We start from the raw sequence: 25643 nt of genomic DNA on the forward strand, positions 1-25643 counted from the left end.
AAGGGGCTTCCTTTGGGTTTGGGGGTGGCCCAAGTTAACCCCATGATTTGGACCTATGATTCTGATTAGAAAATTGCTATAGGGACCTCTAAATTGCTCGTGTACTCCTTTTACTTTTTCTGTATTTATAATCCAAAATAACCTTTTAATTGTCGGGTAAGAAGATTTGTTCTTGCAGAATTATTCAGATTAATAGCTTCCTCCATTATGTGAAATCTTCCTTGGTGCAGCTGTTACACACGTTGTCACTAGTGATATTTGGGATTGAAGAGCATGGGATGAAATATACGTGAGACTTAAACCTAGAGTTAGGTATATAGAATACAAGTAAGCCAGCCAGTTTAAGTATACAGCCGCAAAACTTGGAACCAACAAAACCTGCTCGCAAAGCCCACAATTTAAAGAGCTCTATTTTAGTGAGTTTGCAATTGGAGATTGTCTTTCGTGCACTATCTAAATTTCTTTTACACCCAACAATTTTATTAAATTTTCAACACTACCCCATTTAAGCTCTTCTTCTTCGTGTGTTGGTTTTATTTTTTCTTCATTCACCAAGCTGTTTTCTTTCTGATTGAGGTCCTGGTGATTGTTGTGGTTGGTTTGATCGAGGTCGTGGTGCAACAATTGAGGAGGTAAATTATTTTTGGTGTCTACGAGTTGATCTGCTTGGTAATAAACATACGGATTGACGATCCGTATACTTATGGATTAGTAATCCGTATGAATCATACGGATTGCTAATCCGTAAGTTTTATACGAATTATCAATCCGTATAACTTATACGGATTAACAATCCATATAATATGTGGATTGATAATCTGTATAACCTAAAAATATTTTTAAAAAAATTTAAAAAATTATTTTTAATATTTTTTTGTAAATTTACTTATACTTTTTATAATATGTTTAATTACTCATTTGCTCCCTCTAGTTTTATAATTTGTACATTTTAGTCCTTATAATTTGAAAGTGGTGTTTGTAGTCCTTATGATTTATATTTTAATTCTCTTTTAGTCATTTTTAGTTTAAAAGTAATTTTTTTAGTCCTAATAATTTGCATTTTAATTATCTTTTAATCCTTATAGTTTGAAAGTGATCTTTTTAATCTTATAGTTTATATTTTGATTCTCTTTTAGTCTTTACCATCAAAATATGATCAATAATATGAATTACAATTAATTACAAAAATATTAGCAAGTAATTCGTAAGAAATTTATTGTAAGATAATTTTTAATAAAAAAGAGTTGATAATTTATAATTAATTTATAGCTAATTATATATATATATATATATATATATATATATATATGTATGTATGTATATGTATTTATTTATTGTAGCAAGGACTAAAAAGTAAAAAAAAAAGAATTGATATTTTTTTGTAGGAAGGACCGGATGAGTAATTAAACTTTTATAATATATGTGTAAATATTATTACGTTAACTAATTTATGCAAGTAAAATAATAATAAAATTGTGCCATATATTAGTTTATGCAAGTCTAAATTTTAATATATGTGCTTATCAATTTTAATGTATTATATTATTAAATGCAACAAAAATAATAATAAAATTGTGTGATAGTATATGTTAACAAACATATTTATTAATATATCGACATACTTATGTAGTGTAGAAGACAAAAAAATAACATGAAAGTTTTTTTTAAAATAAATAATTAGGATTATCTATTGTATCGTTAGGGGTCATTAGTTTGCCATTGAATTTTTTTTAATGTTTTATTAAGATGGACAAAAATAAGTGGATATATGACATCATAATGTCTAAGGAAGATAATATGAATGAAGAAAATGGAGAGGAACCTAGTGTGTTTGAAAATATTGATTGCTCTTATGTCTTCCATACTTCTAAGGTATTGATATGATTTTGTATTTTGTTAAAGTAAGTAAATGAATGTCCCTTGAAGACTAAACATGTATTATCCCTTTTGTAGGTGTTTGCTACCCGTGATTATGTTTTGCATTGGGCTTGCACTGTTACGTATGATATTGGTTTTGTGGCGGTGATTATGAAGTTAGACACAAATACTGAAAATAAAGGAAGAATATCATATGTTTTAATTGGTTGTGAAAGGAGTGGAAGATATAGGGCATACAGGAAAAATTTAGTATGAACAATTACAGGCAGTAGAAAATGTGAGTGTCCCTTTAAGCTGCGAGCGACACCAGTGTTGAGAGGTGAAGGATGGATGGTAAAGTTAATATGTGGGAGTCATAATCATGCACTGACTATGTCATTAGTTGGACATTCATATGTTGGTCAATTGACTAAGGATGAGAAGATTAATATTGGTGATATGACAATCAATGGTCAAACCAAAAAAATATTTGTTTAACATTGAAAGAGCACAATGCCAATAGTTTTACAACAATGAAGCAAGTATACAATGCAAGATTCTATAAACTCTAAGTAAACTCTATAAACTCTAAGTAAACTCGATAAATTCTCGAGTTTACCATCGAGTCAACGAGTTAGCAAGTTAAAAAGATTAGATCAAAATGTAAGTAATTTTTTATTGTTTTCTATCTATTTAGTATTCAACATACTTTCATTTAGCGTGTTATTCTCAAATACAAAATTCTCACCTTTAATAATATCAAACCTTTATTCTCTAATAACATCAAACCCTCGATGAAAATGATTTACTACTACAATAATCTCTACAAATTATTGTCTAGTAGTGATGTATTATTACTAAACTTGATTATTTAAATATTTTGAATTTTATGATTTACTATTTTGTTTTATTATATTGTTGAAATGTTTAATTAGTATATTATTTATAGATATTTTGTTATTATTTTTATATGAAATAGACTCTTACGAGTCTACGAGTTGAGTCCACGAGTCGAGTCAATGGAACTCTCACGAGTCTGCGTAAACTCTTAAATTTGATAACTTTGAGTATATTCATTGGCATAGATTGAAGGATGAAGATGTTGTGCGTGATATATTTTGGAGTCATCCTGATGCAGTAAAATTAATCAATGCTTGTAATTTGGCATTTCTCATAGATAGTACATACAAAACAAATAGATACAGACTGTCTTTACTTGATATTGTTGGTGTGACACCAACTGGGATGACATTTTTAGTTGTATTTGCCTATTTGGAGGGAGAATGTATAAAAAATTTTGTTTGGGCTCTAGAACGTTTTTGAGGTATTTTTCTAAGATGTGATGCATTCCCTCAAGTTATTGTTACCGACAGAGATTCAACATTGATGAATGCAGTGAAAATTGTTTTTCCTTAGTCAACCAACTTGTTGTGTTGGTTTCACATTGATAAGAATGTGAAGGCAAAATGTAAAACCTTTGTGAGTCAAAAAAATGCATGGGATTATGTCATAAAAGCATAGGGGAGTCTGGTGGACTGTCCTTCTGAGCAAGAGTTCGATGAATGTCTTATGAAGTTTGAAATTGCTTGCTCACCATGGCCAATGTTTGTTGACTATGTAAAGAAAACATGGTTGATTCCCCATAAAGAAAGATTTGTTAAAGCCTGGATGAATAAGGTGACACATCTAGGAAATATAACAACTAACAGGTATGAAAATTGTAATATATATTGGTGTTAGTGTTTAGGGTTTAATGGATAAAAATAATTATTTTTGTTTATTTGTTTGTGTTTTTCAAATGCAGGGTTAAGTCTGCACATTTGGACTTAAAGAGACTACTACATAATAGCCTTGGAGACCTATGTGGTGTTTGGGAAGCCATGAATAACATGATCACTCTACAACACATTGAAATTAAGGCATCTTTTGATACAAGTACACATGTGGTTGGACATGTTTGTAAAGTTACCTTATACAAGAAACTATTTGGCATGGTATCAAGGTATGCATTAAACCAGATTGCTGATGATTTTAAGCGTGTAAATTATGCTAGCATTGACAGTTCTCGTTATGGATGTATGATGAAAACTACTCATGGTTTTCCATGTGCATGTGAGCTAGCTAGATATGTTGTTGGTAGCATACCACTTGACATAATTCATATGTTTTGGCGGAGGCTAAGTTTTTCAGACCAAGGTTTATTTGAGCCCGAAGTCACCATAATCGAAAAGATAGAAGCCATATCCAAGCGCTTTGATGAGCTCGATGTATGTGGCAAAGTGACTCTAAAGAGTAAACTTCGGGAAATTGTCTACCCTAATGTAAATTCTATGTGTGCTCCTCTAGAAAAGGTGAAAACAAAAGGTGCTCAAAATAAAAAGATGACCAAACATCAAAGATCAACGAAGCGTGATCCGTCTTACTAGGAGTATGTAGATGCACTACATTCTGTGCAAAATAACAATTCTTCAATGAAACGGGTTGCATCATCATCTGAACAACCAAAACCAAAGATGAAGATGCCCATGTTGGATCAATTTCATCCATGCATTCATGATTTCATTGAAAACATTGTCGATGTCAAAGCTGATGATAATTGTGGGTATCGTGCAATTGCTTTCTTATTAGGTATGAGTGAATATTCATGGTCTTTGGTTCGTAACCATTTCCTGCAAGAACTTGCAAAATGGTCTGATGAGTATATGCACCTACTTGGTGGCATAGATAGATATGAGGAGTTAAAACGGTCGCTACTTATTGATAGAATATCCATGGTATATTATGTCATCCTTCTTTCTCTTTCTCTTCAACAAAGCATGGCATTTTTCCCCTTAGAAGTCAATCACCGAGAGATAGTCTTGTACATCGCATTATATGTATTGGTCATGTGTTTGACAATTATTTTGTTCAGGTAAAATAATGATCATCCTGTTTGTTAATTTTTTATTATAAAATGTGTTATGAACATGTGTATGCCAATCCATATGGAGCATACAGATTGTCAATCCATATCCTAGCGCAACACAGGAAATCTTAAACGTGGAGATAGGTACTCGCGAGGACATCTACAATGAAAACAATAGAGGAAGGGGAGATCGTGGCACAATAGAACACGAGATGAACGGAGGATGAAGAAGGGGAGAACGTAGCGCAAGGGAGCACGAGAACAACAACAACAGAGGAAGGGAATGGGTGTAAAGGATGGTGTTTTCAATTTTAAGTGAAGAATAATTTTGTCAATTCACTTACATTGTTGGGTGTAGAAGAAAACTTCGCGGTGCAAGAAGTAACTCCTTTGCAACCGCACTGCTTAGCCTACAAGCTAAACAGACCGACCCTCATCTGCAAAAACAAAAAAAACACATAGCCCATTTTCCAAACCTATTAAAGACAATTATCTAAACAAATTAAAAAAATGACTAAAGATCAAAGTAAAAACCCTTTTGTTATTATTTTACAGTCCAATTGCGTAAAGTATTTAACAACTATATGTTGGGGTATAAGGAACACAAGCTGAAAAGGAGTTGCAGATTGCCATTGAGCAACATGCATTGTTTTGCTATTGATGCTTTCCAATGGCCTCACATGATTCTTTTATAAGTCTAGTTCCATTTTTATTTTACGTTTACTAAACTAGTGAAATTACATTTTTTAATTAAGGGTAAAAAGCTGATGGACTGCCGGTGGACAAGCCTATTTTATTCACGAGTTAAACGGGACGGGCTAAAAAGTCATAATTTAAATGGGCACAAAATATTGGTGCCCATATATTGTGTTGGCGGTCGATTATGCGGATAGCTCAACTTTTTCTTCCTACACCCAATATTTTTCTTGTACACCCAACACTTTTTGTAATATTCCAAAATTATCCCTTTTTCAAAACATACAGATTCACAATCCGTAATGGCGAATCCGTAAGGTCAATACCTTCCCCACCTCCTCCTCACCAACTTTGCTACGCCACCTTTGCCACGTCGCAACACCACCACCTCCTCTCCACCGCCATTGCCCTTCGCTCCAACCTCGCCACTGCGCTTCGCTCCAACCTCCGATGCGACGTAGCACTACCACCTCCTTCATGGCCATCGCCCTCCCTTTGGTCCCTCCCAGCGGCATCTCCGTGCCGGTGTCGCTTGAGGCTATTGATATCCTCATGGTGGCGCTGGCCAAGGAGGGGGAAGGAGTGGGCATGGCGTGCGCGAGGTCACCACCAGCTCCTCGCCACCGCCCTTCGGTCCAACCTCACTGTAGAGCGCCTCCCTTCACTCCAACCTCGTTGCAGAATGCCTCCCCCTCATGTCACCCGCATACTTTGTCAGCGTCAACCTTGCCGCGGAGGTCCATGGCCTTACAGATTGCGAACTCGTAATGGTCTTACGGATTGCAAATTCATAATGACCTTACGGATTGACAATCCATATACGTTATACATAAGGGTGTTTTTTGATTTTTCACCCTAAATGCTGGGTGTACAAGAAAAATGCTGGGTATAAGAAGAAAAAGTTGGATAGCCCGAGGGCAAGTCCAAATATCCAGCTCTACTTTTATCCCATTTTAAGCACTTATGAACATTCTTGCGATGCATCATTAGGCCATATAGCATATGCGGCAAAATAAATTAGAAAAAAAATTACAGCAAGACAAGAAGCATATATTGTTGGAGTAATAGAAAAAAAATTGAGATAAAAAAATCCAGTGTGGATGTAAGTTATGTTGATTAAAGGTAATAAAAAATATTTTTGTGGAAAAACAACGACACCATAGAAGAAAAGGTCTAATATCAATGAAAGGAAAGAAAAATGAAAGGCATCACCGGGGATAGAAAAGAAAAGAAAAGAAAAGAAAGAAGAGGTTGCAAAGAGAAGTTAAAAGAAGATAAAAGAGAGGGAGAGGGAGAGAGAGAGAGAGAAACAAAAGAATGAAATTTATATAAAGTTATTAAAAAAATTGAGTACATTTTGCAATTGTCTTCAAAATAAATAGTTTTACTACTTTTGCGGAATGGACTCCAGATTCTTTTCAACAAAATTTTGTTAAGAATCACTAGCTATTAGCGTGTTTGGAACGACAATAACCACCAAAATCACGTTCAAAAATCACAGTGCGGATTCGAGTGGACGCAATACCTAAGCAAACACACATTACATCTAGTTCTTGGTATTGCATTCTAGGTCTCATACTCCACAAGCTCTCCACTTTAGTAAATGCGATAAACAAGATTAGGACACTTTTATTTATAAAAAAATACTTCGATAAAATGTAAGATTGGAGAAGAAAACTATGTTTAGAGTAATTTTTATATGTCCATTGAGAGAGAGAGAGAGAGAGAGAGAGAGAGAGAGAGAGTTGATGTTGCATCTAACTATCCATTAGTCATTGTGGTTTAATATTAGATTTTGAATTGGATCCAAATTTGGATACAAGTTGTTAGAGCAAAGAGAGCCTAACGTGTAAAAATGTATTGCTATGAACAAATTTTTGACACCATCAAGAATGGTTTCACGTAGTTAAATTGCTTAGCATGTCGGTATATATTTCTAAATTAAAACACCATTTGTTTAATTTTTTTTCTACAACTTCTTTAATTTGAAAAGTTGAAGTAAAAACCATTGACAGAGACCAATTTTTGAAAGAAAAAAAGGGACAAAATTAAAAGATGAAAATCAATCTAATTTTAGAGACAAAACATGACATAAACAATAAGTTTATGATTTATTAGTCAGAAATAGATACTTAAATTCCATCTTTGATTTTGATAATTAGATTAAGTGATATTTTTTTAGTCTTAACTCTCCGGTTCATCAAAGAAAATAGACTTTGACTAATTTGAAGTTCGACCGAGAGGTAAGTAAAGTCTGATCAAGAATTATTTCTGTCAAGGATTGAACTCAGGTACCACTCAAATGATTCAACTTTAATTTCAACACATTAATCACTTGTGTCTAATTATTTGGTTATTAGGTTGAGTGATATAATTAGGCATGATCGAATTTTGCATTTAATTATTTCATTTTATTGCTATAAATTAGATATATATATATATATATATATATATATATATATATATATATATATATATATATATATATATATATATATATATATATGTTTTCTCACACAACACAGATATAGAGAGTAACTAGAGGGCGTTTATTCAATAAAAATGTTTTAATTTCTAACATAATTTATCACGTATAAACAAAATATCTAGCACCATTTTCTTCAACAACAAAAAAGGCATTTTTTTTTACTAAGAATGACTGCGAAAGTAAAGTGCATTCCTCAAGGAAAAAAATGGTGAATTTGCTAAGAAAAACTTCATATCATTTTCACTGTAGCTTAGTAGACCTGACATCTTAAAAGAGGTCATGCTAACTCATGATATTCCTTAATTGGTCCAATTCCTTTTATTACAAGTAATCAAACAAATATATAAAGTAATATATAAAACAAACTACACAGGGTGCTTACATTTCTTTAAAATTTACTGCTAAAATGAACTAGGTAATTCAAAATGTTTCTAGTAACTAATAAAAGGATAGAAAGTGGGCAATTAAGCCCTTAGGTGTTGAGTATTGGTGAGTGACAGTTAAATTATTAGGCAATTAACCATTCATAATCATTTTATGGATATTCAATTGAGTTGTTGCTTAATCCATTAAAGTGAATGATGGAAGGTTGAAATAGATATGCGAGAACTTATGTTTGATTTACATTATCACCAAAAATAATTAAGTTGTTATTTACTTGATGGTTGAGTTTATAGTTTCCTAATGGTTGTTAATATTTGGAGCTGAACTCTTCATTTTAGGCTGAAAATGTCCGTTGAATTCTTAATGGACTAGGATGTTGGTACATAACAACACATTCAACATTAATTGAATCTAGGTTTGTACACCTCATGAGAGTCACTAACTTAGGTTCAACCCTAAAGCTCATCGGTTTAATCTCAAACTTACTAGCATATTTGGAATTTTGTTCCCGACATTCCAAGCGTCTGTTCATTCAAAAGTAACAGCAAGATGTCTTTTACAAGCATCCATTCAAGCTTCATCCACCGGAAAACAAAGCATGTACTACACTGTTGGACTGCACTTGGGTTGAGAGTCCCCACATCTTCCAACTTTGTTCACCTTCTTCACTGAAATTGTCTTCACATTGTCACATACAACATTTGGAGTTTCTTTAGAAGCAAAATAAAATTGGAATTTACTTTCCCTCAATCGTTCTAAGTACATATGATTCACCCTGAGTGCACCCAAGTTTACATAAAAAAAAACAAGTTTTATGCCAAGTTAATTAAATTTTCAATCTAAAATTTTATATTCATATACTATTAGAAAGTCTCAAATCTTGTCTCAAATGTTAATTGATTTTAAACTGAAATCTAATATAATTTTAAAACCTATAATAACCCATATTGATTTTTGCCTATTCTTGTAGGCTCATTTGTTCTAGCCTACATATGTGAAACTTAAATTAGTGCAATAGGTTTTAGACGGAAATCTAAAAGATACCTTAATATTTGATTCCTCAAAAAATGGTTTTTGAATCCTCAAATTTGGAGATATATACCTTAATATTTGATTATTAAACAATTATTTCCGTAAAACAAACAACCAACAATTTTTTAAACAAATATCTCATTCAATTCAACGGCTAGACACTGGCAGAAACATAAAGTAAATGGTCTCGCGTCCCTCTAAGCAGTGATTCATGTAACCAGTTTTAAGTAAAGCATTATCACTAGAGTTTCACAAAGCTAAAGAAGATGCAAATTTTACTGACACTCGTTCGCCGAATGACAAAAGGCACAAGCAAAAGGGGTAACATTACGGGGGAGAAAAAATGAATTTTAATAAAATGTTAAACCAAAAATATTATACATAACAGTGATCAACATGTACTAAATCTTCGCTAGCCACCACCTTAAACTTGCCCTTAGGGCATAACACAGTCATTGCAAAACAGCATAAGCCATTGGCAGTTCTGGGCTTCTTCTAGTCAGCTGTATAAATTATGAGAACATCCGGAGGAAGTTGTTTGCATAAGCCATAGGTTTGACATCAGGGTGTGGCTGCATATTCAACAAAGTAAACCAGACACAAGGAAAGTATGTCAACCCCATATAACAATACAGATTGAAAGATATGCACGGTCATAAATGAAATCAATAAAGAACATATTGGTAATTTTTTGAGGATGACAAAACATGATATAACATAGCATACTCCAAACATAAAAGGTACTAACCACCGCTGAGAATGTGACAATGTTAGGTTTCAAATCAGGCGCTTCAAATCGAATAAAGGCACCCTTGTTACCCATCTGCAGCATGCAATGAAAAAATCAACAAAATGTTGATTTTAGCACCAACATCAAAATATACTTCATAGAAGGAAAAATGATTAGATATTAATATAAGCATGTCACGCACACTGTCCATGCAAACAACAAATGTCCAAAGGATTGGCAGTGAAATGTTATTTTCATTTACACACTTAATGTGCCTGGAAAAGCATCCTAGTTAATCTGGCAACATGCTTAATTACCTCGCTCCTGTAACTCGTCTCGATAATATGTTTACATACACAAAGCACAACCTGAGGGATGACCCTATATAAATGATTAAGACAACAAAACACCTCTTTCCATAACATGAGGTTGGGTTGGGATCCATGAATCCCATTCCCCCAGCCCCCCTTCGCTCCTCTCAAATCTTCCAAGACAATCAAATAAGCAAATGCCATAATAGAAAAGAATGTAGCAAAAGGGATATGTGTTACCTGGTCACAGTAATTTGGAGCAGAAAACACAGTTATGAGTTTACCATCATGTTCAATCTCATAACCCTCGTCCTTTACTTCATGAGATCGCACAACTAAATCTGTAAATTGGTAATTTATGTGAAGCCACTGATTAAAGAACAAATAAGCATTAATAAAACATCAGACTAATGCAAAACATACCTAAATTATTTTCCTGCAAAAACCTTTTTGTAACATCTGCACCAAAAGAAAGGCCTACACCACGCTTGCTTGGGCCCCTTCCAGGGAGAGGTTGTGGATCACTCCAGAGCAATTCACACATCAACCCTACACATACCAAACATAGGTAAATAAAACTAAAATACTAAGGGTGAAAAAGCCAGAGGGGTTTAGTCTATGAAGTGCAAGAATGGAAGGTTTAGAGGGATTTAGATATGTGCAGATAACTGGGAGATCAATTAGAGACAACAAAAAAGGATTTATCTAACCTTCTTCAGGAGGCTCACAAAATCGATTAATTGATCGGATGTCAGAGACTTTGACTCCATCAACACTAAAAAGACCACCATGTACTACGAAAACTTTCTCATTTATCACATGAGCCAAAGGCAAACAGCAGAATACTTCTGCAAATAGTTCGACAAATGTTTCATTCAACTTCGAGCGCACCTCACCCTCAAAACCATATATCTTGTTCATGCTCTTGCTCTCATGATTTCCTCTGGCTAAATATATGGCTGAAAATCACATGGCAACAAAACAAGTTACAATGTGCCAAGACAAAAACAAATAGCATTCTCTCAAACAAGAGAACCAGATAAAGTGAAGAAAGAAGAAAATATTCAAGTAAAGCCCATCACAAACAACAATATACAATTCACTTGAAACCATAAAAGTAATTACTGCAATTTATAAGGGTCAATTTCAAAAGGAATTGTAATGAATTTCGACTTATATGTTAGAGAAAAGTCTTTTTGATTCGAACAGTTGTTAAAAAGTATCAAAACAGGTGATTAAGGATCCTAAATTCATAATGTCTCAAATAAAGGATAACAAAAGTTACCCATGAAGATCTAGGGTTTACCTGATGGAGACATGCACTTAAATGCAAACAAAGTGAGGATAACTTCCAATGAAAAGGATCCCCTATCCACAAAGTCACCATTAAATAGATACGGATTCTCTTCTGAAGGAAGCCCATTAAGCTCAAAAATATTCAGAAGATCATAGTACTGCAGAAGACAGAAAACAAATAATAATGAATTTGCAAAGTTAAAAATTAAAGATAAAAATACAAAAATACAAATGCCCTGCAATGATGGAGGACCTTCTATGGGAGTCAATTTTTTATTTTATGGCAAGATTGTTACTGTTCATGTTACTCAGGAAACACAGAGCATGGCATTGTTGAGGTTGGTTTTTCAAATGAAAAATGGGCTAATTTATTTTCCTCAGATGTCACTTTTTTCTAAGTTCCTTCCTTTTGACGAGTCTATTTTGTATTGAAGAAACTACCAGCATAGAATTACACACAAGCATCCTACTCATTCGCACAGCCTACTTTCTTTTTCAGTGCCAAGTGCCAACACTACAATAGGAATGATTCAGACATACACAGTAAATGAAGATATTTTATAAGTTGGTAAAGCAGTGACTTGTTAAATTTCAAAGTCCAGTGTGTTCTTTCTCCCCATCTTAAACCACTAGAAAGGAAAGATGCTTTATTTCACAATAGTAGGAGTGGTCATTTAGTTATTTTCGTAGTTTTTCTTTATTTTGTGATGTTTACAAATGCATTTGATTAACAAATTTTAGTTTTTAATGTCATTTCCAAGGTTTTGGTAAGAGATGTATGGGAAAAGCCCTGTACAGGAGTGCAGTAGATCCTGTAGGCTGTAAATTGGCAAATGGCAATCATTGATAAAAATGAATGCCTGAATTTTAAAGGACAGGTTTTCACAGTTGCTTCTCATAAGGGATAAAATCATTATTTCAAATGGGTTTCTTCTAAAAGTAACAGAAGACACCATGAAGATAGAAGCAACAATATGCTTTACCATATTCCAAAGTCACCTATCAACTTCAGCTGCCTTTATGTTCAAAATCATGTCTGTGACCCAAAAAATGTTATAAACAATTCAACTATTGTAATAAACCAGTTACCTGACCATGCACATCACCACAAACAGTAAAATGTTTTCCATCAGGAACATGTATGTCAACAAGAGAAGGCAAAGCTTGCAATGCCTCTCTTGTTTGCAATACAATCTGGAATGCATACCTAAAAAATTGAAGCAGGACAAGAGAGAAGACACTTCAATAACTTGTCAAGAAACAGATATACAATGAATTTTTTTTTCCTTCAGTACCGTTTATGTAAGAACTTCTGGTTCTTGAAATCTTCAATCATTTTTTTCACAAAATTCAAAGTAACAACATCCCCCTCTATTCTTGCTCCTGAATATTGTGGCTCAACATCTAGCATTAAAAGGAAACACCAAAATTTGTTTATGTCCATGAGTGAAATAAGATGATAGAGTAGAACTTGAAACTAATTTAATAAGAAAATATAAATATAAATCAGAAAAAAAAAGGTCATTGATTTTATAGACCATCGACAACACAAACAAGAACAGTTAATCATCTTTCATACTAAATAAATGTGTTGTTAATGGTCTTTGAAATTAACAATCCAATGAAAAGAAGAGGAGGGGTTGAAGATCAGGAAATTACATTATCTCTATCAAATTCAAAGGCATCTATAAATACATACTCAACAATCTTTCAAATAATGGAAGTTTGTAGATGTCAATCCAGGTAGCAATTGAACACCCCTAAAACAAAAAATAATTCAAACAAGATTGCAAGCAGCTGAAAATAGTAAAATAAGCATAGCGTGTACATTGTTCTTTATTAGTCAGTTTAGGGGATGACTTATCCACCTTTCTTGCACCTCTTACAATTTTAGATAAAATATACTCTTACAAGTAAACTGGAAAATAAATAGCACCTACTATCCTTATTCTCCTTATTGGAGAAAATACCAAATTGAAATCTGCCCAAACAGATGAGCCTAAGTTAGTATTAGCAAGCCTAACAAGGGTAATAAGCACATTCTAAGGAACTAGTATCTTAAAGACACGAGATGCTTTTCATGTGATTAACTTGCTCCAAAAATAGCCAATATAAGGAATTATGTTGCATTGTAAAGAACTAAATTTTAATGCATTATTGATAATGATTTCATCCGACTTAAAATGAAATTTTTAGGTTTTTAAAGTTCATTCTATGATTAATTAGTTTTATGTCTTGATTAATTTTAAGCTAAGACCTAGATCATGCAAAAGACTCCTAAATGTACCAGTATTGTGGCCACTCCACCAATAAGCCCCAAGGAGCAACAGCAAACCAACCACAATTGCAACTACTATTGTGGTCTTTGATGTCCTGAACAACATCACCGCTGCTGCCATAACTGCTACTGTCACTGCTGCTATGGCCACTTCGGTTGACACCGAAGAATTGCGGCCCTTTCCTATAATGATACAATATATACAAAGTGATGATTTATAGAAAAGTGCGACAAACATTCATAGAGACAGGCATAAAATATCCCTAGAATTTATGAAAAGGGATTTGAGAGGTAAAGTAGAACGATTAAGGTATGTGATGGAATCCAGAAAGTATTCACTACTGATTTGGGTCAGGGAGGAAAAAACAATTGCATCAACCTAGAGGTGAAAGGGTATGGTACCTATACAACATGATTATTTTTAAAACATTTTGTCACCTCTAAGATATGTTCCTCAAACTTGCGAAAATTTTCATTTTCTTTTAGTCTTCCAAATTGCCATTTACCAATGAAAAGGAAGGTGGAGGAAGAAAAGAAAAAATTATTGGTTTAGTTAATTTGAAGTGTATGGTTGAAAACAGGAAGGGAAAATGATCCATTTGTTTGACTTGGCAAGAAGAGTTCCGTTTTAGTTCATATATTGATTACACAACTATCAAATTAACTTAACCAATAATTTACTTACAGTTAACAAGCATCAAAACATAGATAGATTACTGGTTAAAATAGTTTGATTCTTGGTTAATCAATATACAAACTGATATGGAAACTTCTTTATCAGTGGAAATTATGTATGTTCCTGAAGTTGAACTGTGTCATTATTTGATTAAAAGCACTATATAAACTCAAAAGTAAAACATATTGGTGAGACAGCCTTTTGGGTCATTTTCCCAACTAGGAAATGGATGGTGAATTGTGAATGGTTGAAATAAAAATGAAAAAGGAAGATACAAAAGTAGATGAGATCATACATCACCAATACTTATTTGAAAGATACTCATCATATTGATAAGATGTTCTTTACTCTTGATTCTTGAGCCATTGAGGAAATGAAATAAAAACAAACAGAAGACGTAACCTTTCACGGATGCACCAAAATTGTCTGACTTACAGTTCCTGTGGTTGTAGAAAAAGGTATTGGATGGTGCATTATCTTGATGTTTTCATTTCTTTGTATACTGAGATGAGATGATATTACACTATTTTGCCCTTCCTTCTTTATCAACATTACACTTCATGTTTTTCTTATTATTAAGATTGAAAACATTTTCCATGACGATGTACATAAGCAATCAAGAACCTAGAAAGTTAAAAATTAAATCCCCAAATTCATAGCAAAATGGTCCGTTGAACTTTTTTCATTGCTACCCAAGACCACTATCATACAAAGAAACAGTACCAGTAGCCAATACAAATTTCACTACAAAGAGAGGCAATGAAACAAAACAAGATAGTGTTAGGCATCTTATTCCATGTGTTCAGAGAAGGAAAACCCATCAACACAATTAAATGGGGGAGAAAACCAAGGACCATATCCAATCATATAATCTGATGCAGAACTGAAAATCTCAAGCATAACTTGATTATCGAAATGACAACATATTTGCTCCATTTTTCCACATTAGCACATTGACGATATATTAGGATCCAAAAACAAGGTATGGGACTTGAATCCCACATTAGAAGTATGGGATTCTAGTGTGGGATTAGGCCTTGGGCTCTTCAACTACAACAACTAGCTTCTGTGGTGTGTGGTTCTCCCAAGGTTCTTATCAGGATATCAAGATCATTGAAAACATGCATTTATATATGAAAGATTGCTAATTTAATGTCAGAAGGTATTCATAACAGGAGACATTCTATTAGAAGTTAGAACTTTCAAATAATCAAGCAAAACTACAGTTACTCTTTTAAGGGCAAGTTATATATTATTTGAAGATTTACAAAATTAAAGCTGCAATAGTACCCTTAGAATACACACATCCAAAATACACAAAAGTAAAGAGATATAACAGCATGACTGTATGAAATAATAAACAAAGTGTAAAAATTTCAAGGAAAAAAAATAGGCACAAGGGATGAGGGGAGGGAGGAAAACATAACATGTGATAAAAAAAAAGACACTAGCATAAGAAACCGTTGTCAAAATAGTACCTATCGTACGGAAATCTATGGATTCAGCTATTGAACGCCTTTCAGACTCTGGTGCAGCAATTGCTTCTTCAAATTTAAGTTTCATAACTGCTTTTTCACATTCCTTCAATTTCTTTGTTGCATCAGGATCATTTGGACACATTTTCTTGACCTATTCAATAAAAGTATATTAAACAAAATGTTTGCACATTGAAACAATATGTTACAGAACAATAAGAATGAGGTAGTCAGTGTTACTTTGAAGGAAAGTGAAAACCTAAAAGTAGATGCTGGGTTAAGAGATATCCCAAACAAGGCATATTAAAACAGAAGTTGCAGCAACAAATAACTATATTAAAGGACAAGAATTATCAGCTTAAGCCAATTCATGTGAGAACATTTCAATAAGGGTGCATGCCAAGAAAAAATTTCAGATTCCAACAATTCCAATAAACATTAGAACTACCAAGTTTTAAAAAAAAATCATGTCTAGACTCTAGTGTTAGAAAGTGAGTAGACAGAACAACTTCTAATTAAACAAAGGGCTCGCAAAAAGAAGAGAGAGAATTGTAAGCATCAATTGTTTAAATTGCAGAGCTCATTACAGGATGCAGCTGCAAGTGTGCAACATTTCAGTTGCATTGGCCCCTGAAACAGTATTAGGCTGCAATTGCAGACCACATTGGCCCACTTCAGCCACCAACTACCACAACTGCAACAAAAGATACACAACCATAACCAGAATGTAAAACCTTGGGGATAATCCCTTCGTCTAAAGCAACGCAAACATTACTTACACAGAATCTACTTTTCTTCGAAACTACCACTAATGTCTCAAATTTCTTAATGTTTCTATTCCTTCTCCACACACATTGGGTGTACCTAACTCTCTAGCTTGGACAAAATCAGCAGCTTTCATTAGAAGGATAACAACCACTTAGAATATAAATATTTGTGCATGTTTTCAAATACAAGACCAAAGTATGCATACTAGAAGAATTTACAATGTAATTTGCAGATTGATAAATAATAATCAAGCAAAACTTTGAATTTAAAATAATGAAGCATCCTTCATTTTCTAGCATGTAGAAATGTATATGCTGTAGTGCTATTTGTTACATAAATATATGTTGTAAATCTTATAGTGGAGGAGAATACAAGACAGTTGAATTTTTCTTCTTTATAAAATATGGACGCTTTAAGTGGCCAACTTCACATTGAACTTACTAATCATTAGCAGATGTAATTTGAGAATACCATGTTATTTACTGATTTCAATGGTGTGTACTTTAGTCTAATATTCATTATAGTTGCTGAGATATCATGTATACTCCGTAAATAACATGATAAAAGGGAAAAAAGGGAATGTGAATGGGGGTGACAAGAATTGAGTGTCAATTTGGGATGGGAGCAAATCCATCAAAATAATGTGCAACATTTATCATTTTTCCACTCAGTCTTCCTTTCCCTTCCTTTTACAGTAGCTGTAACCCATTTTCTGGATTGATATCACTGATATTAGGACAGGAACATACAAAGTATAGTTCATATATAATACCTATTTCTGTTTCCAATTAACAGCAATTGGTATACAGAATTTGAAGATGAAGGAAAGAGTAGAAATGGCGGAGAGAAATGTGGGTGTGTACAGAGAGATTCTTGCAAGATAGAGAATGAAGGACCAACAGCATTAAAAAAATCAGGAAGCCAGACTCAAATACAGAAAGGAGTTCTGAGCTAAGCTGCTGCATCTCACATCTGATTTTTGTGATTATTGGATTTATTTTGGTGATGGGAACTATCTTCACAACCTCTGCCCTCTGATCAGCTGTGAGATACGTAGCCCTATTGGCTGTATTTAGATCTTCCGGGTGGAAGATGTTAGTCCTGCTTGCTGCAAATTATGAGCTATGTTCTGTAAATGCAGCTAGCTCAGCTACTGTGAGATACCCATCCGAGTCTTGTCAAGTGTCTGAGTACTGCATTTATTTGTTAGTGTTTTGTTTTGGCACTGTTTGGGTAAGTGAGTGATTGGTGGTTCTATTGTGGGTCTGAGGAACTGAGGCGGGTGCTGCTAGTGGTGATTTTAATGTTATTTTTCTTTTTTTGGATCGGAAAATATTAATTGTTAGTTTTTTGTTAGCAGGAGGGATTGAACCCGTGACCTTTCCCTCCTTTCCTTCTTTCTTAACAGAGCTCATAATTTGGACAAACGTTAATTGTTTAGTTTGCAAGTTAATCAGTGATATTTTCAACCCAGGCTCCATCATCCCAATATTTTAAAGACAATAAAATAGCAAACACTTATAGTTGCACATAGTTACCTGCTGAAAATCTTTCAGTGCTTCCTTGAATTTCCCCAGTCCAAGATGAGCAGCGCCTCGCCTGTAATAACCCTATAACAATAAACCATAATCAGGGCTTGTTTTTATTAAAGATAAATAAAAATATAAGAAAGCCTCTGATGTTTTTGGGCTTAAAGCACCTTCGAATATTTAGGATCAATTTCAATAGCCTTTGTGGCATCTTGTATTGCACTACCATATTCCTCAAGCCGAAGATGGGCAAAGGCACGATTAGAAAAGTAAACTGCATTTTGACTGTTCAGCTCAATTGCTTGTGTATATAGATCAATGGCTTGGGAGTATTTTCGAGCTGGAAAAGGAACTCACAAGATCAGCAAGTATTAACAAAGAAATATGTTAAAGCAATGGCATCTCAATAAAAGTCTGCTTATTAAAATCGAGTCAGATCAATAATTCATTTAAGCTAAAGTTAACCAGAAATTTCACTGCAATGTTGAAGAAAGTAAATGAATCGCAACACAGAGAAATTGTTTGAGTATTAATTACCATTGAACACTTCATTGGCAAGGAGTTTAAATTCTTCAGCCTTTGAAACATTAGACTTTTCAGTTTCCATATTGGTTAAAACTTCAGTTGTAGATGGTGAGAAAATTCAGAGAATAACAGTGTCAGTGTTTTCAGTTCTTTTCTTTACAACAATTGACCTGCTACAATCAAACAGAAAAAAGAAAAAAAAATATTAGCAATATAGTAATAACCGGCACGGCAATACTCAACTAGCAAAGGAACTGCTGATAAAAAAAAACTAGCAAAGGAACTATATCAAAATTCAGAAGCATCTACTTTACACTGTGCTAACTTTTAAATTACCAAATCCTACAAAATTACAGTGTTGCAAAGATTGATAAAGGTGGAAAAATACATTATGCATGTATTTGTAATATGAATACATAGCTTTTCACATTCGTGACTTATTATATCTAATACCAATCTCCCTAATTCATAACGGAAACCAATTTTAAACACAGAAGCTACAATATGAAGGTTCTTTCTCTCTCCTAATGTAAACATTAAAAGTCCAATCACTGCAATCACATTACTATCACTATCATCAACATCTCCAATTCCCACTTCAAACACAACACCCTCACGATTAAACTCGCATTTTCCATTCCCCAAAACCAAGGTCCCAAACAATTAACTCTCCAAAATCAACTACATCCAAAGGGCTTCAAAACACAAAGCAAACCCCGAAAACAAGAGATTTAAGGGAAAAGGTCAAAACTTGATAAAAGGGCACCCTTAATTTTTATTTTTTTTAATAGTTACACATGCACACACCGAAACACTTGCCCATGACAAAACAAAAAAAAAAAAAAGTTCCCATAGGCAATAACATTACTCACAATACACGTATTGTAAACTAAGTTATAAAGGGTGAGGAAAAATAAACGCTACACATGCAAATAAATAAAATAAAATAAAATGATTGCAGAAGTTGTTGCGAAAGGTAGCAATAAGTGGGAGAAGCTAACTTGAAGGTCAAGGGGTAGTTGGGGAGAAACAGCACAGTGAAGAAAAAGAAGAGAATAGGAAGAAAAAAAAAAAGAAGAAGAAGAAGAAGAAGAAGAAGAGGATCTGTGGGTGGGTTACTTGCACATGCGAAGAAGAAGAAGATAGAAAGAGGTTAGGGTACGTACAATTAGGAGTTTCTTTCAGCAGGTGGAGGCTGGAGGAATAGTGACTGAGTGTGGGATTTATGAGACACAAAAACAACACAAGCGCTTCTCTCTCCCTACCCACCCTAATTCATGGACTTTTTTTTTTTTAAGAGATCCTTTCTAGTTGTCTAGTTGCTACCTCAACTTGCTATCCTTTTTTTTTTTTTTTGAACTCCTAAAAATACTAAAGTTGATTTGAATTTAAAAATAATAATAATAATATAATTGTATATTTTAGAATCTTTATGATTAGTATTTTAACTTATACAATATATATGATGAATATTTATTTTATGTAATTAAAATTTATAATAAAAAATGGGTTTGAATGTACACAAATTATGCTAGAATTGAAATCATAATAAATAAGTATCTTTAAACATATAAATTATAATTGAGATTTACGGTAAATAACTTAAATCATAATGTAATATTATTTGTAACCATTGACAAATTATTGAAATTTAATTTAGAGAAAGAGAAAAAAAATATATAAATGATTAAGAAAATCAAGCGTATAAATAAATAAGAAGGAAGGTAGTTTGAGGTGGTTGAAGGAGAAATTTTTGAACTAGTTGTAAGGGTGTATAAGATGCACATAAAAAAAGTAAGAACGTTCGATTGAAAGAGTGAGCAAAATAGAGTAAAAGTCTCGCTCTCCATGAATATCCGCATTTCTATTTTAATATTTTTTTTACTGAAATTGACATATTTTAACAATTATTTTATTAGACGTGACTTAAGCAGTATAAAAAAACTTTAATAGCACGTGTTTTGATCCGTGTTTAACTTTGGGCTTTGTCACCACTCCATGAAGAAAATACAAAAATTAAGAGTCATTTAGGTGCGGAAAGATATTTTGTATTTGTATTTCTAAAAGATTGTATAAAAAGGTAAAACAAAATATAATTAAAAATATGTTTTATGTTTCTTGAATAATTTTTTTTAAAACATAAAATAAAGTGACTTGTGAAAAATAAGAGAAGAAACATAGATCAAACTCAATCACAAAGGAGAAGTTAAAAAGAAAAAGAAAAAAAAGAAAGAGGGACATAAGTTTGAAGAAAATGAGATAAGTTCATGATTATGTCATAGTATCATTTCCCACCAAAATAAATTAAATTACAATAAGTCAATAATTTAAATTCTATCACCATATTAATTTACCTTAAAGCTACGATCAAGAGGTCAAACTCTTATTGCTTAAGCATCACCTCCACTTGAAGAGAAATTTGAATTCATGATAAGATGAGAGTTTATTTTGCTTGGTATGTTATTTGAAATGGAAACTAAACATAAAATAATTGGAGAAAATAAATGGCCAAAGCCACCACCTCCAAATAACTTCACCTTCGTAACATGTGTCTTCATTGGGCATCAATCACATAAATGATGTTAATCCCGAGAAACTTTTATTGCTGATTATGACTAACAAATTACATTAAAAAAAAATGAGATTCGATTTGGCATGTACAGCCCAAATTAAATATAACTCTTTGGAAAAAAAAAAAGCAAAATTAGAAAAACTCCCCCATAATCCTTGCTTGTATTTCTCATGATTCCCACTCCTTTCCCTTTGCCAAAGATAGATGTTTTGTCGTCCATGCAGAGATGGGAGGTGCATTTACGATGGTTACGACTTACAACACACTGTGTTCAAAAGTGTTAAAGAAATGAAAATAAAACAACAATATCATAGTCTTCAACATTGTAACTTGCATTTTAAATTTCAAAAATAAACATATAGATATAACAATGGGAAAATCATCCGGTTAGTTCATTGCAATGTAGAAAGAGAAAAATGGTTTCAACCAAACAAATTGAGCCTAGATACATGTAGAAATAGAGTGGGAATGAATGAAAGAAAAAAATATAATGAGACCGTGAATGTTTTATTGTGCAGTTACCAAATACCAGAAGATGAGGAGTTGTAGTTATTCAGTTTTCAAGTCTGGTTTCAACAAATTTGCAAGCATCGTTTCTCCCACATTAATTAGCTTCTTCTCTTATTCTCATTTATTCATTTTTCTTATATACCTCTCATTTGAAACCTTCTTTAGTTTATTTTCATGTTAGCGTTTGGCGACCCAGGTTGTTCTTTGCAATGGATGTGCTTCCAAAAAAATCAAATGCATTTGCAGTTTCAAAGTTTTCATCCCAACTCACTCTTAGACATGTATCTCTAACCAAAAATAATTTCATGGGATACGGGATTGGAGATTGTCATTGTCAGATGAGCAATATGGTACGTACTACATCTTTCTTTTTTGTTGTGAACATTTAATTTTAACTACTGCTTAGTGATTATTTTTTGGGAATATTTCATGGACATGATCACAGTCAAATCGAATGTGGCTTATGGCTAAAGCAAAGGGATTTTCTGCATCTTTTCAGGATTGATCTATGAACCCTACAATACAAGAGGGATCCATTAGTTGCTTCTTTTGTGGGATTAAAATACATGTTTGTATCTTTTCTTTTTTACCACCCTCTATATGGGGTGTTGTGTTTTTCTTCATCTTATCTTTCTTACCCGTTACAAATATTGCCTGTATTTGTAACTTGTAACGTTGGTACTGGTGTCACTCTTCTATCTTTTTTTCTTTCTTTCTTCCATCTTATATTTGTAACAAAAATTTCAAATTGTTAATTTAGATTTTATTATTTATCTTATCAGTAATTAACGACATTTCAAATTATCGGTATTAAATCCTATTCGATTTTGTAAGAAAGTTGATTGCGGGAGAAATTTGGATTTTGATATTATTTTACTAGTCAAATTGAAAATATTATAGTTATAATTTTTTAATTCAGTAATTTAAAAAAAATGCTATCTTTTTGTTTTTAATTTAGTTATTTTTGGAAAATCCTGAGCAATTTCTTAGTGAATACTAAAATTTACAATATGGGAGCAGATAACTAATTATAAAAATAAGTAAAAAAAAAAATAGTATTGAGCAGGGATCTATCTATTCATGTTCGTGTTATGTTTGGCAGGTTGTTTTATTTACATTCTAACTTTTTTTTTAATGGCCGAAAAAGTTTATTTGATAATATCTTGTTTAAACTTATTTTTAAAATAAGTATTTTTTTTTAAAAATAAAATAACTAGTTTTATGATTTTCTAATGTGTTTATAAATTTTTTACTTAAAATAAATAGTGTTTTGCTTCTTTTTTATGTTGAAAAAAACAAATTCTATATACTTCTTAAAAAAGTATTTCTTTAATTGTTTTTTTTAAGTTTAAACAAATTCACCTTAATTAATATTTGATGAACAAGTTTTTTAATTGTTTATAGTGTTTTCTAAATTATGCTAATTTAAGTAGCGTTTTTAAAATACTTGTTTATAGCTTTTTATGTTTTATTTTCTTTTTATTCTTAAAATATTTATTAAGTTTCCTTCCTATCACTTTTAAATAAGGTTGGATTTTATTATTTATTTGATTTTATTTTCACTCGTTTACAATTAGGGGTGTAAGTGGCCCGAGTTGGGTTGAGTTTTATCGATTAATTTTTCAATTTAATCCAATTAAATTTAATTGGATTGGATTTACCTTTTATTTTCTTGCAACTCAATCCAATGCAATCCAACCCCGCTTTAATTGGAATGGATTGAGTTGGTTATCGGGTTGAAGTTTGACCAAAAAAGTCTCACATCTTTAGGTCTTAAAGAAAATTCTCAAACTAAAAAAATAGAAGAGATATTTTTAAAAACTAGTTTCACGATTGCTCTTTGAATAGAAAAAGATAAACCATAGACCTATAATCAATTTAAGTAACTCATTCATAATGATAAAATATAAAATTCAACCAATTTAAAACTAACAATATTCATAAATTATAACATAGTTTTATAACTAAAAATACTTAAGTCAATAGTAATCACTAATCATAAAAACAAAGAAGTCTTAAATAATATAATAAAGAAAAGATAAAAAAAATTTGTATGAGTACTTACTTTAGGGTTTTCTATATTAGTATTTACCATTTAGTATACAATTAGAATTTTGTTATATGTTTGTTTACTATATGCGGGTTTGATTGGGTTTTGGTCAAGTTCAAAACTTCAAAATCGTTACCCAATCCAATTTTAATTGGGTTCACTAAAATAAAACCAATTCAACCCAATGATATAATCTAACCCACAAAAATCTAATTTGGTTGAATTGGATTGGGAGGGTTCGCAGATTTGGTGCAATTTGCTTACACCCCTAATTTACATGTCCGAAGCATAGACCCATTGACTGGTTGTCACCCTTCTTTGTCACCCTATTAATGTTTTGCTCCACAGGGTTGGCAATGAATCAAACCATCTCGAACATATTTTAAGACTCGATTTGAAAATTAACTCGTTGAACTTGGTTCATAAACCAAATGAGTTGAACTTGAACTAAAAGTTGAACTCATTAAATAAACGAACTGAACTTAAGCTATGTATAGCTCGATTCAATTGGTTCATGAACCAACTCAATATATATTAATTTTATATTATTAAATTGATATAATTGCTTTTTCAATTAGTTTCATATTAATTTTATTGTACAAAATAAATGTTAATCACAGCTTTGTCTAAGGTCATTCTTAGGCACTTGTGGATGCTCAGAGCCCATGCCAGAATAATTGGTATATGCTTCCTCCTAGCAACAGTTTTATCTCTATCCATTACTTGCCACTCTGTTGGTTTCAAGGTAAAAGTTTTTCTTGAATCAAATTGGACTATTGGCAGCCGGTTATCAGAGTACATGTCACCAACATCCATTGCCTCCTCAAACCCCACTACTGTACCTGTTGCTCCATTCATCAACCCTTCCCAAGTATGCAAATTCTTGACCAACATAACTGATAGGTAGAAGGGGGCACAGGGGCAACAAACACACGGGTGCAAACAACAACAAACAAAAGGAGAATTGTGAGGCCTGCTTACCTTAGTGATTTCATTTGAAGCAGGGGTAGTGTAGGAGCGCTTTTACAGAATGGAAGATTCGATGTTGGCCTTTAGGGGACAAGAATAACCAATTCCTGAATTCTGAATATTCTAGAAAAGCACAAAATGCCAAAATTAGTTGTATAGAATTCAATATAAATAGGAATATGTAATAACAACATGAATCATGAATAAATGAGAAATAGCAAAGTTCCTTCCCTTAGCTTTCTTCTTCTTCTCTTCTTCCTCTTCTTTTGGAGGTGTTTACCCTCGAAGTTCAGCAACAAGTGCAGCACGTAACATTTGGTGCTTTCATTGACCTCCCATGGCCGCCTTCCATGGCTGCCTTCCATGGATGTCATTACAGCCCAAACCACTGCCATCCACAACAATCTCCAACCCACCATGACTTTTCTCCCACTAGCGAGGATTGCCTCGAGGCTGTCCTGGCCAAACTTGATGCCACTACACGCCGCCTCGACTCCCAATTGGACGCCCTTTTCCTATGACTACCTCGGCGACCCGGCCACCACTACCTTCCTCAGTCTTCATGCTCCGCACCCATACCACCAAGTCCTGC

General features: G+C 32.9%; 1 protein-coding gene across 5 annotated transcripts; it reads right to left on the reverse strand.

The window, feature by feature from the left end:
* Window positions 1–9583: 9583 nt before the first annotated feature.
* On the reverse strand, window positions 9584–20257 carry LOC100806083 (serine/threonine-protein phosphatase 5). Of its 5 annotated transcripts, none has more exons than XM_003551860.5 (14): window positions 20117–20257; window positions 18963–19120; window positions 18596–18765; window positions 18435–18506; window positions 16132–16282; window positions 13987–14160; window positions 12995–13103; window positions 12789–12906; window positions 11710–11857; window positions 11114–11362; window positions 10827–10952; window positions 10644–10744; window positions 10111–10185; window positions 9584–9934 (listed from the first exon to the last, which is right to left on the reverse strand). In XM_003551860.5, exons 2-14 carry the CDS (start codon window positions 19030–19032, stop codon window positions 9875–9877), a joined length of 1623 nt encoding a protein of 540 aa, XP_003551908.1. In that variant the 5' UTR covers window positions 19033–19120; window positions 20117–20257; the 3' UTR covers window positions 9584–9874. The 5 variants fall into 5 exon arrangements, with proteins under 5 accessions (XP_003551908.1, XP_006602234.1, XP_006602235.1 ...); XM_006602171.3 differs by having other exon boundaries at window positions 18963–19123; window positions 20117–20243; XM_006602172.4 differs by lacking the exon at window positions 20117–20257 and adding an exon at window positions 19952–20072 and having other exon boundaries at window positions 18963–19123.
* Between the last annotated feature and the right edge of the window lie 5386 nt (window positions 20258–25643).

This window comes from Glycine max, chromosome 18, assembly GCF_000004515.6.
Source record: "Glycine max cultivar Williams 82 chromosome 18, Glycine_max_v4.0, whole genome shotgun sequence".
Taxonomy (NCBI): Eukaryota; Viridiplantae; Streptophyta; class Magnoliopsida; order Fabales; family Fabaceae; genus Glycine; species Glycine max.

What these genes read in the sequence shown, in the direction of transcription:
- LOC100806083 (XM_003551860.5), bottom strand. Translation starts at nt 19,032, where the DNA reads ATGGAAACTGAAAAGTCTAATGTTTCAAAGGCTGAAGAATTTAAACTC. An exon ending in TTTGCAGGAAAATAATTTAG is followed by an intron (nt 10,745 to 10,826) that starts GTATGTTTTGCA and finishes ACCAATTTACAG; the next exon opens with ATTTAGTTGTGCGATCTCAT. An exon ending in CTCCAAATTACTGTGACCAG is followed by an intron (nt 10,186 to 10,643) that starts GTAACACATATC and finishes TGCATGCTGCAG; the next exon opens with ATGGGTAACAAGGGTGCCTT.